Genomic DNA, 16,253 nt, shown 5'->3' on the forward strand with positions numbered 1-16,253 from the left:
GTTCCCAGCACCCATATGGCAGCTCACAACCATCTGTAACTACAAGTGATCTGATACTCCCATATGCAGACATAAATAAAAATAATAAATCATTAAAAATGCTCTAAGAAACAGAAATGGAAAACAAAAAGAAACACACAAACAGAATTGTTGTTTCATGCTATAAAAAGTGAACTGTACTTTTGCAAACTCATCAGAATTTATTTCCATTTCTAATTCATGCTCAGACTCAAGCCAAAAGATACCTTAAAATATCCATGTGCGTTATTTCTCTGTCCCAACCAAAATGTGGTGCCCAGAGGAAAGTCTGTGGAAGGCATTTCCACAACTCGTTCATAGATTCTGGAAGACAGAATATCAGAGAAAGGCCATGAGTACACAGGGATCTCTTAGAGTCTTCCAATTCTTGAAACGAGAATGATTCGCTTACTTATTGCAGTCGACGTGTAAAATTAAATGGGAGGCACTGATGGCTAAGGAGAGCTTGTGCCACTTGGCATCAGCCAAAATGTAAGGGAACACTTCCGTGTGAGGACGGTGAGTGCCGGAGCGGTAATGCAGTCTGATCTCATTCCGATGGCCACTGCTTTCCAGTTCCAGGTACCTTCATAGAGAAGAGCCACAGGGGATACATCAAAGGTAAAGTCCAACAATGACTACGTTAGCTGCTGTCTCCAGAAAGCTGGAGTAGGCACACAGGTTCTATCCTCCTTACAAATACAACCAGACATTCCAAGTAAGAAGTACAACAAACAGCAGGAGATAGTAGAGCATATGTGATATGAAAGGACAGGGGGAGAACACTGTGAGCTAAAGGTTTAAGTGGGAAAGGGTTGGGGCTGGGGGAAGGAGCAGGAAGGAGGGGAAAGGAGGGAGAGGAGGGGGGAGGAGAAAAGAAGTGTGTTGACTAAAACTAAGGCCACAATGAGAAGCTTTATGAAAACCCATTAGTTTGTAATTTAATATATGCACATTATATATTAGATATATAATCTAATATGTATATATGCATGCATGTATATATGTATGTATAAACAGAAGTAGCCCCACATTTGTGAGCAATGCCACTCCCAGAAGACATGGGTTGTTGACTGAAAGTCTCAGTGGGAAGGACAAGTTACCTTCCCACAAGTTATTGGTCAGGGAGGTCCTAGAGACACCCGAAACAACATCAGCTACGCCATTGCTTTTGGTTACCCACCATAACTAGATAGCAAGACCCTATTGCTGAAGTCACCACACACTATTTTGTTTCAGGACATAGAGAAATTAATGCTAAACTGATGGGGGAAATCTCCCTACTGGCTAGATTTCATAATACGATAAGGTTCCATGCAGGTTTCTGAGGAAGAAAAGACATCAACGTTATCATCCAGTGCTAGACTCTGACTGCTACTGTGCTCACCTGTCAGGCAAGATGTGCCCACTGTGTACCAGCGACAGGATTGTCAATGGGAGTGACTAACTGCTCTCTTGATTGGATCTGAGGCTTGTACCACAGAGGTAATTCATGCCTTATGCTATTAACATGGTCAAAAGTCATGGCTATGAAATTCATAGGCCATAGGGGGAAAATGATGTCGTTTTACTAAATGATCATGCCTTCTAAATATTTATGTTAGCATCCAGAGAGTCGTGTTGCTCTCAGCCTTGGCCAGAGAAGCCTCTAAGTGACAGTAGGTAGTGGTTAATGTAGCCATATGGACTGTGCAAAGTGCTGAAAATAGCGACTGTGAATGTGCTCAGCTGTAGGAAGACAACACACCACACCACTACCACCACCACCCCAAGGCACGGGGAGAATCACAGAGGAGTGATCGAAAGAACAGGAGAACTCTGTCTTCTGACCATGACCTGGCTGTTGCACACATGGACTCACAGTAGCTGTTACTACCTTACACAAGATCTGTGCAAGATCAAGCCAGTAAAAATTCCAGAATATAACTTAGAAGGATGAAATCTCATGGTGAGTCAGTCTAGACAAAGAACTATAGGCAGCTAATGACTGCTGAGAGGGGGAGACATGACCTCTTCCAAAGATGAGCCCCCTAATTGGTTATCCAACACAGAGTGATTAGTCCATCCCGAAATCATATACACACAAGCAACAAAAAAACAGACACAGAAGGCTGTGTTATATATTTATGCATATATACAAATATAGCAATAATAATCAAAGAAAAAGAAGACGCCAATTTGAGAGGGAGTGGGGGGCTAAAAGAAGGGCTAGCTAGAGGGAGGAAAGGTAAGGGGGAAAGTGATTAGAATTATATTTTAATTTTTAAAAATTCTAGCATGGAAGGGGTGCTGCAGAGGCTTCACACCTAGCTGAGAACTGTTGTGAATTGATGGCCGCTGTGAAAGAGGGAGTCCGTGATCTTTAGGGTTGAGGCCACTGTAGGTTTCCGACACCCCAGTGAATGACCCCACACCCATGCATGTAGGGCGGCACTCATGGGACTCAGTGGATTAAAAAGAAATAAATTAAAAGAAAAGGAGGAAGTTAGGAGGGAGATGTGATGGAGAGTCTTGTCGGGCGATTGAGAGTGAGAGAGGAGTGGATATGATCACAAAGCATTGCGTACATGCATAAAGTTTTCAAAGAATAAATAAAAATTTAAAAACCAGTAAGAAGAAAGAAGAAGAGGAGAAAACATTAAATTGGTTCTCCCAAAGCCACAAACTGAAGGCTACTTTTACAATTTAGTTTTCATTGATACTGTAATAAATTTATGAATTTGTGGTATAGTGTTTATTTTAATGAATGTTAAAAAGGTAATTTGAACAATTAGCATACTCACCACATAAAACATTTACCATTTTTTGTGGGGGTAACATTCACAATCATTTCTTCTAGTGGCTTTTAAGCATACAATAAAGTATTAACAATCATTTACTGTGTTTTACAGTACGAAAAGTTATTCTTATTTAACTCTAATTTTCCAGCTATCAACCAACTTCTCTCCATTCTCCTTTCTCTCATACACTTTCATTGGTAACATCTGGTAACACTTCTTCTGCTTTGTACTTCTAAGGGGTCAACACTTTTAGCTTCCACTCTTGAGAGCGAATATATATCAGTTGTCTTTTTATACATGGGTTTATTGCATGTACTGTAGTATATTCCAGATACACCAAATGACTGAATTTCATTATTTTTATGACTACTTTTTCTTATCATTCTACATTCAGTTAAGCTGATTCCATATCTTGCAAATATAAATACTGCTGCAGAAGCCATGGAAGTGAAAACAGCCTTCACACACTGAGTCCCTCCTCTTTGGATATGTACTCAATAATACGGTGGGATGTTTTCAGGAATATCATATGGTTTTCCACGGCGGATAAATTATTTTTCACTCTCACTAAGAGTGTATGAGTTCCCTTTTCTCCATATCCTCACCAGTATATGTTATCTTTTGAAAAATAACCACACCTCATGGCTGAACATTTTTAAGATGATAATTTTATGAGTACACTTTACCTCATCATGTAACAACAAATACTCATTACTTTATCAGTTCAACTAGTTAGTTCTTTAAGGATAGAAAAGCATTTGCTTTTTTTAAAAAAAATTAACATCTGCAAGCATACCACACACTTCTATATACCTGGTAATTCTCAACATACTGAGACAAGAGTCACACTGCTGCAATCAGACACCCTCCTCTAGACAGTAGTAGAAATGCTAATTATATTGAAATCCTACATTTGAAAACAGTGACAGCTCACTGATGGTGAGGAAGACAGCATCCACCACAGATGACAAATGCTTAGTCATAGCGGCAGCTGCAAGTGGCTACACACACAGGCCTTGAACTCAAAGCTCCACTCTTGGCCCTCACTGCTGCCTATGACCTGGCCAGATGGCGTGACCTCTCCCCACTTCCACTTCCTCATGAATACGATGAAGATGCAACATCATATACACACAAAATAGGAAACACTCAGCAGTGTTAATATTTCATCTGTCAATACCTTTATAAAAGGCCACCTTAAGCCAGCTCTGGAAATAACAAGCAAACTAAATACTTTTTAAATCATTTTTAATTTTATTTTTGAGATCATATAATTATGTCATTTCTCTCTTCCTTTCCTTCCCTCCAAACTCTCCAATAAACCACTCCTTGCTTTCTTTCAAATCCATGGCCTCTTTGTTTTAGTAATTGTTGCACGCACGTGCACATGCACTCACACACAGATAGATAGATAGATAGATAGATAGATAGATAGATAGATAGATAGATAGATAGATAGATAGATAGATAGATAGAACCTGCTCACTCTGTATAATGCTACTCATATGTATGTTTTCAGGGCTGACCATTTGGTACCAGATAACTAATTGGTATACTCTTCCTCAGAGAAGACTATTTCTCCTGCTCTCAGCATCCTTGAGTTGCCTGTAGTTCTTTTAAGTGAGAACCTGCACATTTCAGGAGACCAAAGCTAGGAGCAAAACAGAAGAATAATCCACTCATAGAAAAGGGGACCACAGTGGCAGGAAGAGAACTGTAGCAAAGTCGGTAAAGTATAAAATCTAACTAGACAAAAAAAAAAGTATAAAATCTAAAAAGGAATGCAGTGGTCTGACAGAGGCACAAGCATTGTGAGTGTGGTGGCATTGGTCATTCCATGTGGAAAGCTATGTACCCAGCTGTGTCCAGTCATTCTCTCAGATGCCAGAGATCTGAAAAGAGGAAGGATTGTGCACATTGATTGGCATCCCTTATAAAAAACACATTAATCCAAGTCGTGTTTGTTTGTTTTTTATGGTACTTGGTCATCAGCAAGGCAGAATAATTCAGAAATTTAAGAGACCAAATAATGTTAATTCTGTCTCCACTGTACTAAGTGTGGCAATGGAAAAGTTAAAATCCTCCTAAACTTCATGCTCTTTCCCTATCAAGTGGGGACAATGTGGGTGGAAATCTCACACAATTGTTAACAGAATTAAATTAAATATGATCCAATATGCATATTGTGTGTTTCTGAACAAGGAATAAACACTTTGCACACATTGGTGTGATGATTTACAGTTCCTATGGGGTGGTGATGCTTTCTATGGAAATACCATGAAAATTTCACACTGGATTGTATCTTGAGTAAATGTGAATCTCTGGGACATAAAGTACTTTAATAAGAATCTACCCAAATAATGATACTGCAGTTTCATCTATGATAATCCATCAAAACAGCCATCTAGATGGCGTGAATGCATCCAGAGACTTACAACTGACGGATTCTGAGGCTTTTCATTGTTAATAAAAATACCTTTCTCACATGAAAGCACAAAGAAAAAAGGCTTTTAAACAATAATAAGCTGTTAGTTTAATTACTTTTGAAAATATCTTCATGGTCTGTACTGAGAATGTGGCCTTGAACAAGACAAGCAATGCTGAAGCTTAGAGACCCTCAGTAATAAAAACATAATGAAAGGGAAGTTTTGTCATGTCACAGTCAATGAGAACAGGATACTGGAAGTCTTGATGGGAAAAGTTTCATGCATAAGATACCCAGGTGTCATAGCTACATCACCAAGAGAAAATATCAGTAGCAATTGCAATTAATTCACAAATAAAGCCCCAGCATCCAACATCCTGGCTTTAGTATCAACCCCTCCATTGTATAAAATAGCTACACACTAAATAAAGGGAACGTATTACTATTTATGGGAGTGGAGGAAGCTCTGAAGAGGAGTGAAGTCCCGAGTGACTGCGTGCTGTTGACATGGGCACAACCATGTCAAAGACCCTACAACCTCAGACTCAGATGGTAGCAAGGCCTTCCATGGGTTCAAGTAGGAGTATGTCCAAAAAATGTCCCAAAAAATTTGCAGGGATGACCACACACATGTAGGATTCCAGCTGCTGTAGAAAAGGGTAACAGCTGTTTGATGCATCAAACATATGTAGAGAAAGTAGAGGTGAGGCTGGGGGAGCCAAGGGAACTATCAGGAGAGGGTAGGCCAGAAAGGAGGTGAGTTGGTATGGCGCTAAATATGGTCCAAGTACATGATTTCTTATATTAAAATGTCTTTATGGAGCCTATGATATGTTTAATTGACACATGTCAATAAAAAAGTTGGAAAGCAGAGGAAGCAACTGCTTGAGAGGAAGCCCTCTCCTGTGCCTCTACTAAGCTGTGACTAAGAGCAAGTCAGAAGAAACTAGACAAAGACATGGAGACAATAGCTTCAGAGAAGTTCAGCAGGGCGAGCCTGTTCTGAAGGATGGACACAGAGTGCACTGTTGTAAGGATTTGAAAGATACTGGGAAACCAACTACACTGGTGGTCTAAAAACACATGGACACAGGTATGTAAAATATGGCTTATGAATTATATAAGGGGGTCACAAATTTGATGAAGTGCATCTGTGACTCCAAGCTAAATATTTATGCCTTATAGGAAGAAAGAGCAGGAGAAAAGGTAAATGACTAGTTGCAAGCACTCGACGTGCATACTTGCATGAGCATGCACACATACACATGCACACACATACACATGTGCACACAAATAAACATGCATACGCATACACACATACCTCCACAATCTTTTGAACTACAATAATGTTAGAATTAACCTCATAAAGTACACAAAAGCAGGAGAAAGAACAGGACTACTTGTCTTAGCTAGGGTTACTATTGTAATAAACACCATGACCAAAGCAGCTTAGGGAGGAAGGGGTTTATTTGGCTTACACTTCCACATCACTGCTCATCACTGATGGAAGTCAGGACAGGAACTCAAACAGGGCAGGAACCTGGAGACAGGAGCAGATGCAGAGGCCATGGAGGGGTGCTCTTACTAGGCTGCTCCGCCTGCTTTCTTTCTTATACAATGCAGGATGACCAGTCCAAGAGTGGCCCTAGCCATGATGGGCTATGTCCTCCCACATCGATCACAAAGTAAGAAAATGTCCTACAGACTTGCCTCCAGCCCAAACGTATGAAGGCATTTTCTCAATTGACGTCAAGTGGACATAAAACCAGCCAGCACACTGATAATCAGCTGGCTGGGCGTGGTGATACACACCTTTAATCCCAGTACTATAGATGTAGGGCAGTGGTTCTCAACCTTCCTAATGCTGCGACCCTTTGATACAGTTCCTCATGTTGTGATGACCCCAACCATAAAGTTTTCATTTCTACTTTATAACTGTAATTTTGCTGCTGTTATGAATCATAATGTAAACATTTGTTTTCCGATATTTTTAGGTGCCCCCTGTGAAAGGGTCATTTGACCACAAAGATGTGACCACCGACAGGTTGAAAACTATTGATATAGAGACAGGCAGAAGATATCTGTGAGTTCAAGGCTGGTCTGACCTGCATAGTAAGTTCCTAGGCAGCCAGGGCTACATAGAGCAATCTTGTCCCAAAACAAAACAAATAAAAAAGGATTATTAATGGACTCCTTACGAGGAGAAAATACCAACACTTAGATTTTTATATGTGTTATTTATTGTCTTTCGATTTGATCATAAATTGTTCTTCCATGTCAATGAAAATAGAGTAGTATCCTTTTTAAGGGGTGCATGGTATTTCATAACATAGCCATACTATAATTTTTTTAAAAGATTTATTTATTCATGTATTTTGTGTATACACCAGAAGAAGGAATCTCATCCCACTGCAGATAGTTGTAAGCTACCATGTGCTGGCTGGGAATTGAACTCAGGACCTCTGGAAGAGCAGTCAAGTGCACTTAATCACTGAGCCCGCTGAGACATCTCTCCAGACCTAGCCATACTACAATTTAAACTCTAATTTCTTATTAATGTTTCCAATTTTCATTCTCTATAAAAGCGCTTCAATACATGTTTCTCTATGCACTTATACAATTATCATCTTGGAATAAATTACCAAAAATTAAATTGCTAGTTCAAATGTCATACTCATTTCAAGGAATTTATTATATCCACTCCCTCATTAATTCATCTAACAATTTTTATTTGCTACCTTTTTAGAGATCAGCTGTAGTCACTGAAAATACAGAAGTAAACTAAGGGCATGAAAAGAGAGCTATCAAGATATATTAAAATAAATGATGACATTTTATGAAATAAATAGGTTGCATGGTGCTTTTTTTTCTTCAAAATAAAAAAAAAGTGAGATAGGGAAGGAAACATATGTAGAAGTGACACAGGAAACCCAGGTGAAGTCATGCAAAGAAAGTGACATCTGGTGAAATCCTGGAGAGCAGTGACCCTGGGAGAGTTGGGAGCTTCATGAACTCAAGGAACAATAAATAATCCAGTGTTGCTACAGAGGGGATCATGGAGCAGAATAGTAAGAGGTCAGGCAGAAAGGTACAGGGTGGCAGGGAGGCAGGCCACGTAGGAAACGGTCTAATACAATGACTGCACACAGCCTTGAGTTCTTGGGAGCAAGCAGCTGCATTGTTGGTACATCGTAGAGATGCTGAGAGCTGGGGCTCAATTCTAATTGAGCTGGGGCTTCATTCTAGGGCTTTCTTATGCCAGGGAAGGTAGGGAGAAAGGACAAACTCTGCAGACATTGGAAAAGAAGAACAATCGAGAGGTTTTTTTTTTTTTTTTTTCACGATTAACGTGCAAGAGAAACAAAGGTGAATGAGGAAAACTGGCATGGTTTTTAGTCTGCACACTGAAAAGCAAATGGCTGCCCTTCAGAAATGGGAAAGATTTGAGCAAGTTTGCCCAAAGTGATGATCCCAGGTTCTGACTTGCACAGCTATGTAACTCAAAGATCCAAGGGAAGATGAGGAGCTCACTGGACATGTATGTCTGAAGTGCAATGACGTCATCTCACTAACTCATTTCTGGTAGGTCCACTTGTAGATTTTCCATTACGTTTATCCACATTTTTCTAAAACAATCTCTTCAAATTTCAAGTCCCTGTCACCTTGGTGTCTTCAATCTCTTTCTCCAAAGAGCAGTCTCTTTCACTGTTCCTTTGTGTTGTGATTTTTTTGACTTGATTTCATCAATTTTGCTCTAATCTTTGTTATTTATTTCCTTCCATTAATTTTGCTTATGATATGGTATTGTCTTTATTAAGTTATATATTTGAGAGCTTTCTACATTTTTATACAGACATTCATTGCAAAAACATCAACCGATTGGTAGGACGAGTTCTGCTCAGGAAAGGATGCAGCCAGAAGTGTGAGCAGTGAAGCCAGGGTAGAGGGAATCGCCAGCCTAGTGAAGTGCCGCTCAGAGTTCAATAGGATGGAGACTCAGAATTGAGAACAGGGACATCATGACTTTTAGTGAAGCAGTAAAGCTGTGCCTGAGTGGAGTGAACCCAGTAAAAAGCAAGAGGGGCACATGGGGGCAGCTAAAAGAGACGAATGTGACATCAACGGGAAGATTGGGTTTTACTGCTTTGAAAATATTTATCCACTGAACACACACACCAGAGACGAGACAAAAATCAAAACACTAGAAAAGATGTATAGTCCTGTGGCAGTGTCCTTGAAACAGGATGGGATCTGCGATACAGCTGCAGAGGCACCCTTTGTTAGGGTCATGGACAGGGAAGGCAAATAAAGCCTCCGAGAAGACAAAGAGACACACGGTTGCAGTCAGCAGTGGGGGCAGCTTCGGAAACTCTCCTTTGATTTCTTTTAGGACTCAATTCATCCTCTAAGTGAGGACACATGGGTTAGCAGTACGGAGGCGAAGATGTGAAACATTTGTCTGGGCTGAGAGAGCAAATGGACTAAAGGGTAAAATGGAAAGGATGTGTTTGTAAGCAGTCAGATGGTGCATTAAGACCACTCAGTACAGGTCAGCCACAAGGGTACAACCGAGGCAGAGAGATGGGTCGATAGTGTAGGGATGGCCAAGCAAGTACTAAATTCATGGCCAATTCTTTGAGTACGTGTGGGTGGGTAAAGTGGATACGAGGTCCCAAGCAAATGCAGGGAATTCTATTGCCACATGGGTCACTGAATTCATTGTCTACTTAAGTGACCCACACATGCAACTCTCAATGGCTCTCACTGCTTTTCACACAAATTACTAGATCCAATCCTTTCACTACATCTTTTGGCTTACTCATAACACAGTTTTACTGATAATTATTATAGATGCATTGATGGGCAGTGTTAAAAAATCACAAATATTGGAATATGAACATTCATATTCATGTTCATAAGAAGCCATGCTACAATATTCTATTTTCTAATATATCTATTTTCTAATATATCTCTGGAATTCATCTTCTATCATTTTAGTGAAAATGTTAGAATCACTATTCCTACTGGGCACTGTCTTGCGACTGAGTACATATGTGTACATATGTGATGTGCACACATGCATGTACATGTGCTCACATTTAGGAATCAGGAATGGGACAGCCTTCAAAAGCAAATGAGAAGCTGTCATATTTTCCACATCCTGGAACAAATTTCACAAATGTTTGTTCCTTGGAGATCTGAAAAACCTCACACTGAAAAGACAGTAAAGTTAGGGTCTGAGGACTTCAGATTTAAAATGCAAAGGGATGAAACACTGACAGTTTTCCTATTTCTACCATTCCACCTAATTTTCTGCAGTATCTGCTACTTGGTATTCTAATTATGTCATATAGAAAATCATTTGTTACATCCAAATTATCTAGAGTAATAACACAAAGTTATACATTGGTGTCATTTATATGTTTTAATCAGCATTGTTCCTAGTTGTTGTGTTATTTGGTTTTATTGGTGGAATCCAGCTTTGAAGACTAAGCAGCTGGCAGGTCCCAGCCACTGTGGCCGCTATTTTAAAGTGAGCCAGCCTAGTGGGTACTTTTTGTAACATATACACTGTGTCCTCCTGTTTCTCCAGAGTCCCTCATAATGCACTCCTTATTAATATCTTCAGGTTTTTTCTGTCTCCTTAGCTCAACTGTGGTAGTGAGTCCACGTCTAGATTTTCCATTATGTTTATCCACATTTTTCTAAAACAATCTCTTCAAATTTTATCAAGTTCCTGTCATGTTGGTTTCTTCCATCTGTTTGTCCAAAGAGTCATCCATCTCTTGGACTGTTCCTTCATGTTGTGATTTTTTTAGACTTGATTTCGTCAATTTTGCTCTGACCTTTGTTACTTATTTCATCCTGTTGATTTTGGTTATGATTTGCTCTTGTTTATATTAGGTTATATGTTTGAAAGCTTTCTACATTGTTATGTGGGCATTCATGGCCGAAACATCTTCTGCATTTCTTTTGCTGCTGTCCCAAATGTTTTGAGAATCTGTTCTTCCATTTTCATTTTTTAAGAATATTCAAAATTTTCCCTTCCAATTTGAAAAAGATTCACTGCTTGCTTAAAAGTTCAGTTTTCATATATTTATAAACTGTCTACATCTTGCTGTTTCATCCCACTGTGATAAAAGATTGTGGATATAATTTCTATTTTTTTTTCTATTTTTTTCAGTTCATTAAGAATTGATTTTTGGCATAGTATACTCTCCTTTCTAGAGAAAATTCCATGTGCTAATTAAAAGAATGTGTATTCTGCAGGCTTTGGATGGAATGTTCTACAGACAACTGAAGTCCTTCCATCTATAAATGATAGTGTAAGCATCATGTCTGTCGATGTTTTTGTTTGGGTGGTCCATCCAATAGTGAGGAGTGCAGAATCAAAATCCCCCCATTGCTGGACGGGAGCCTATTTTTCCTTCTATGTCTAATGGTGTCCTGTACAATTGGTAGCTCCAACATTAGGTACAAAGACATCTATAAATGTTATATTTTTTTGACGAATTGATCCCTTGATATCATACAGTTACTTTCTCTGTCTCATCTTATTTTTTTATTTTAAAATCTGTTTTATCAGACACTAGTGTATCTGCATTTGCTCATTTCAAATTCTATTGGATTTGAATATCACTGCCACCCTTCAACCTGAATGTGCATCTCTTCTGATGATGTGGCTTTCTTGTAGGGAGCATATTATTGGGCCTTTCCTTTTGGAATTCATTTAGCCAACTTGTACTTTTTAATTGGCGAGTTAAACCATCTCAATGTAGTTATCATTCAGAAAGTATGCCCTTACAAATGTCATTTTGATTCTCATCTAGTTTTTCTGAACAGTTTTTGTTTATTTTGCTCCTATCATATTTCTGTGTGATGGTTTACTGTATTGATGATTTTGGATTATTTTTCTCCTCTAGTGAAATTTATACATTCATATGTTATAATAATGTTACTTTCACTTCTTCTACTTGCCAGCATAGGACTCCCTCAAGCATCTTTTGTATGGCTGGAAGGCTGATCATAAATTCCCTTAGTTTTTTCTTCCCTTGGAAAGCCATTACTTCTTTAATTTTGAAGGGTAGCCTTGCTGGAAATAGAAACCTGAGCTGGTGCTAAATTTCTTTCAGGATTTGAGACCCATCATTCCTGGCCTTGAGGGGTACCTGCTAGAAACATTTGTTCTTAGTCTAGGAGGACTGGCCTTAAACGTGACAGTGGCTTTCTCTTGAAGATTTTAAAATGTGTCTTTGTCTCATGCTTTCACCAGTTTGACTCTAGGATAACAGGGTGAGGGTTCCTTCTTTTTGCACTTCTATAGGCCTCTTGTACCTGGATGCCCAGCCCTTTCCCGATACTGGGTAAGTTTTCTGTTATGATTTCATTTAACAGGTCTTCTACTACCTACCTCACAGTTCATGTCTTCCCTTGGGATATGCTGATGATGAAGACATTTTTAGTGGCATCACAAAGGTCTTCAATGATCTTCTCACTGTTTTTTCTTTATGTCTCTATGAAAGTGATATCTTTTTTTTTTTTTTAAATCTTTCTTTGGTCCCTGATATTCTTTTTCTTCTATAGTATAAACTAACCTTGAAGCTCCCCAATGAACTTTTTAACCTGTCTTCCTGAGCTCCTCATTTCTAAATTTTTATCTCCTGTGCTGGCAATGTAGCTCAGAGGTAGAGTCCGTGCCCAGCACACTTGAGGCCTTAGCATCCATCCATAGTGCTGACAAACAACAACAGAACCGTGAAGTTTGCTCTCTTTACCGAGTTCTCATTCGTATCCTTCTTTGTCTTCTCAATTTCATTCAACTACCTGGATTCCTTTGGATCTTACTGAGTATTTAAAAAAAAAAAAATGGGTGTGTTGGTGCACACCAATAATCACAGTGCTCAGTACGGCAAAGGCAGGTGGATTGCTATGAGTTCTAGGCCAGTCTAGTCTGCATAGCTTGCTCTGGGCCAGCAAAGGCTCACTAGTGAGACACTGTCTCAAAAAACACCAAAACGAATATTCTTTTGAGTTCTTCCTCAGTATTTCATACACTCTGGTGTCTTTGAAATCTATTACTAGAAATGATGATGTTGAGGTATAGTCACAACACTCTTTCATATTTCTTGTGTTCTTGTGTTAGATTACATATCTCATACTGCCTTGTCTTAATCACCTTAGTTACTGAATTGGATTTTACAAGGAACCATCTTTTAGCTGTCTTTTGTTACCTTTAAAAAAATCATTATTGTCTATATACATTCATGTTCATACTCTTCTTATGAAAACTATTTCATAAGGAAAACCATTGTCACATTTTATGAGTCTAAAACCTGACAAGGGCATTAGGAGAGAGGAAAATTAAAAACTAATTTCTTTCATAAAAAGTTATATCAAGCCTAAGCAATATTAGTAGATTCAATCTATTTGTTCATACAGAAAACAGCCAAATGGCTTAGAAAATTCAGGCTACTTTCACATTTCAAAGTCACTCAGTAATTCATCAAACACTCACAAAATGAGAAAAAATAATTGTAATCAATAGAAATACATTTGAAAGCTGGGCAGTGGTGGTGCACACCTTTAATCCCAGCACTCAGGAGGCAGAGGCAGGCAGATCTTTGTGAGTTTGAGGCCAGCCTGATCTACAGAGCTAGATCCAGGAAAGGCGCAAAACTACACAGAGAAACCCTGTCTCAAACAAAAAACAAAAAACAAAAAAAAAAAAAAGAAATACATTTGACAAAATTTAAATCTATTAATATTGTTAAATGTTGACGAGTAAATTAAAAGTTCTTTTATATGAGATGAAGTACACAAAAAAAAATCCAATAACTGGAACATATATTCAGTGTTGGAATGTCAAAGGGTATTTCCATGAGATAAGGAATAATGATGTCAGTCAGTTCATTTCCAGTCCAGACAAAATTAGAGATCTTGGTGACTACTAAAGTACTGGGTGTCTCTGACTCTTTTGCCTACTCTTGAGACTCTTTTCCTCCTACTGGGTTGCCTCACCCATCCTTTTTTTCATTTCTTTATTAAGAAATTTTCTACTCAATCTACATACCACCTACAGATCTCCCCTCCTCCCTCCTCCCAACCTCCAGCCCTCCTTCCCTAGCCACCCCACATCCCCCAAATCAAAGTCTCCCATGGGGAGTCAGCAGAGCCCAGCATATTGAGCCCAGGGAGATCCAAGCCCCTTCCCACTGCACCAAGGCTGTGCAAAGCATCACACCACAGTTACCAGGCTCCCCCAAAGCCTGGCCATGTACCAGGAACAAATCCCGATCCCCCTTCCTGGGTACCCCCAAACAGTTCAAGCCAAACAACTGCCTTCCATATCTAGAGGGCCTAGTCCAGTCCTATGGGGGCTCCACAGCCTGTAGTCTACAGTTCATGAGCTTCCACTAGTGTGGCCAGTCATCTCTGAACGTTTTCCTATCATGATCTCAACATCTCTTGCCTGCAGAATCCCTCCTCTCTCTCATCGATTGGATTCCTGGAGCTCAGCCTGGAGCCTCGCCGTGGATCTCTGCATCTGCCTCCATCAGTCACTGGACAAAGGCTCTGTGATGACAGTTGGGGTATTCACCAGAGTAGACCAGTCCAGGAACCCTCTAGACCACTGCCAACAGACCAAGATGGGGTCATCCTTGTGGATTCCTGAGAGCCTCCCCAGCACCCTGCCTCTTCCTATTCCCATGATGTCCTCATCTATCATGCTATTTCCCTCCCTGCCCTCCTATTCTGTCCCTGTTCCAGGTCAACCCTCCCATTTCCCTATGTTCTCATGCCCCACTCCTCACCCTCCGCCACCCCCTCCAGTCCACTCATGTAGATCTCATCCACTTCTCCTTCACAGGGTCATCCATGTGTCCCTCCTAGGGTCTTTCCCTATTAGCCAGCCTCTATGGAGCTGGCCTCACCCATCCTTGATGCAGGGTTTGTGTCTGGTTTTATTGTATCTTGTTGTACTGTATTTGGCTGATGTCCCTAGGTCTGCTTTTTTTTTTCTGTGGGGAGACTGAGGAAATGGATCTGGGGGAGAGGAGAGTTGGGGATACTGAGAGGAGTAGTGGGAGGGGAAGCTGTGGTAGGGATGTACTGCATGACAGAAGAATAAATAATTTTTTAGATAAAAGAATTGTAAATGAAGAAATATCACATCTTATTGTAGCTAACATGACTATTAACTTGGATAATAATAATAAAATTCTACAAAAAAATGCTACAATTAACAAATTAGTTAACAAATTTGCTGGATTAAGTATTAATGTGCAAAATTCAGTTGTAATAGGTAAAGACAAAAATAAAATCCTAAGTGATGCAAATTAAGATATCATCAAGACAAAATCTCCAAGAATAAATGTAGTCTAAAATGCGTGAAAACTTTATAAAATAACTTTAAAATGTAACTGAAAGAAATAAAAAAAACCTCTCCTACAAATATACAATGATCACCCCAATCTATGTATAGATTTAATAAGATCCCAATCAAAATCCAAGCTGATTATAAAAATCTCAGTAAAATGTGAAAAAACACAAATACATAAGATGATCTGAAAGAATAAGCTATATAGGATTGCAACATCAAAATTATAAATTATAAAACTACAATAATTGCCGGGCGGTGGTGGCGCATGCCTTTAATCCCAGCACTCGGGAGGCAAAGCCAGGCGGATCTCTGTGAGTTCGAGGCCAGCCTGGGCTACCAAGTGAGTCCCAGGAAAGGCGCAAAGCTACACAGAGAAACCCTGTCTCGAAAAACCAAAAAAAAAAAAAAAAAAAACCTACAATAATTAAAATTGTGTGACAGTGACTAATGATGCATGACTTTTAAGACATGGTAATTAAACTGTATAATGATTTTAGAAATATGTGAATATAAATAACCTAATTAGAAGCAAGAAATAATGTTTCTTCTAGAAACAATCTCTTCTGTGATAAACTTACCTTTTAGTTCTTTAGCTTTTGGAAATAGTTTGTGGGAAGAATGCGGAAGAGTTTGGAAAGTGCTTTTAAAG

General features: G+C 39.3%; 1 protein-coding gene across 3 annotated transcripts in view; it reads right to left on the reverse strand.

The window, feature by feature from the left end:
• Positions 1 to 16,253, reverse strand: part of Nell2 (neural EGFL like 2) — a 343,938-nt gene that overhangs the window by 196,732 nt on the left and 130,953 nt on the right. For all 3 annotated transcript variants that reach the window (XM_006974326.4, XM_015993199.3, XM_076556663.1), the window contains exons 5-6: positions 431 to 604; positions 246 to 342 (exon numbers count right to left, since the gene is read on the reverse strand). In XM_006974326.4, coding sequence (XP_006974388.1) covers positions 246 to 342; positions 431 to 604 — 271 coding nt within the window. The remainder of the gene's footprint in view (positions 1 to 245; positions 343 to 430; positions 605 to 16,253) is intronic.

Source organism: Peromyscus maniculatus, chromosome 20 (assembly GCF_049852395.1).
Source record: "Peromyscus maniculatus bairdii isolate BWxNUB_F1_BW_parent chromosome 20, HU_Pman_BW_mat_3.1, whole genome shotgun sequence".
NCBI classification, from domain to species: Eukaryota; Metazoa; Chordata; class Mammalia; order Rodentia; family Cricetidae; genus Peromyscus; species Peromyscus maniculatus.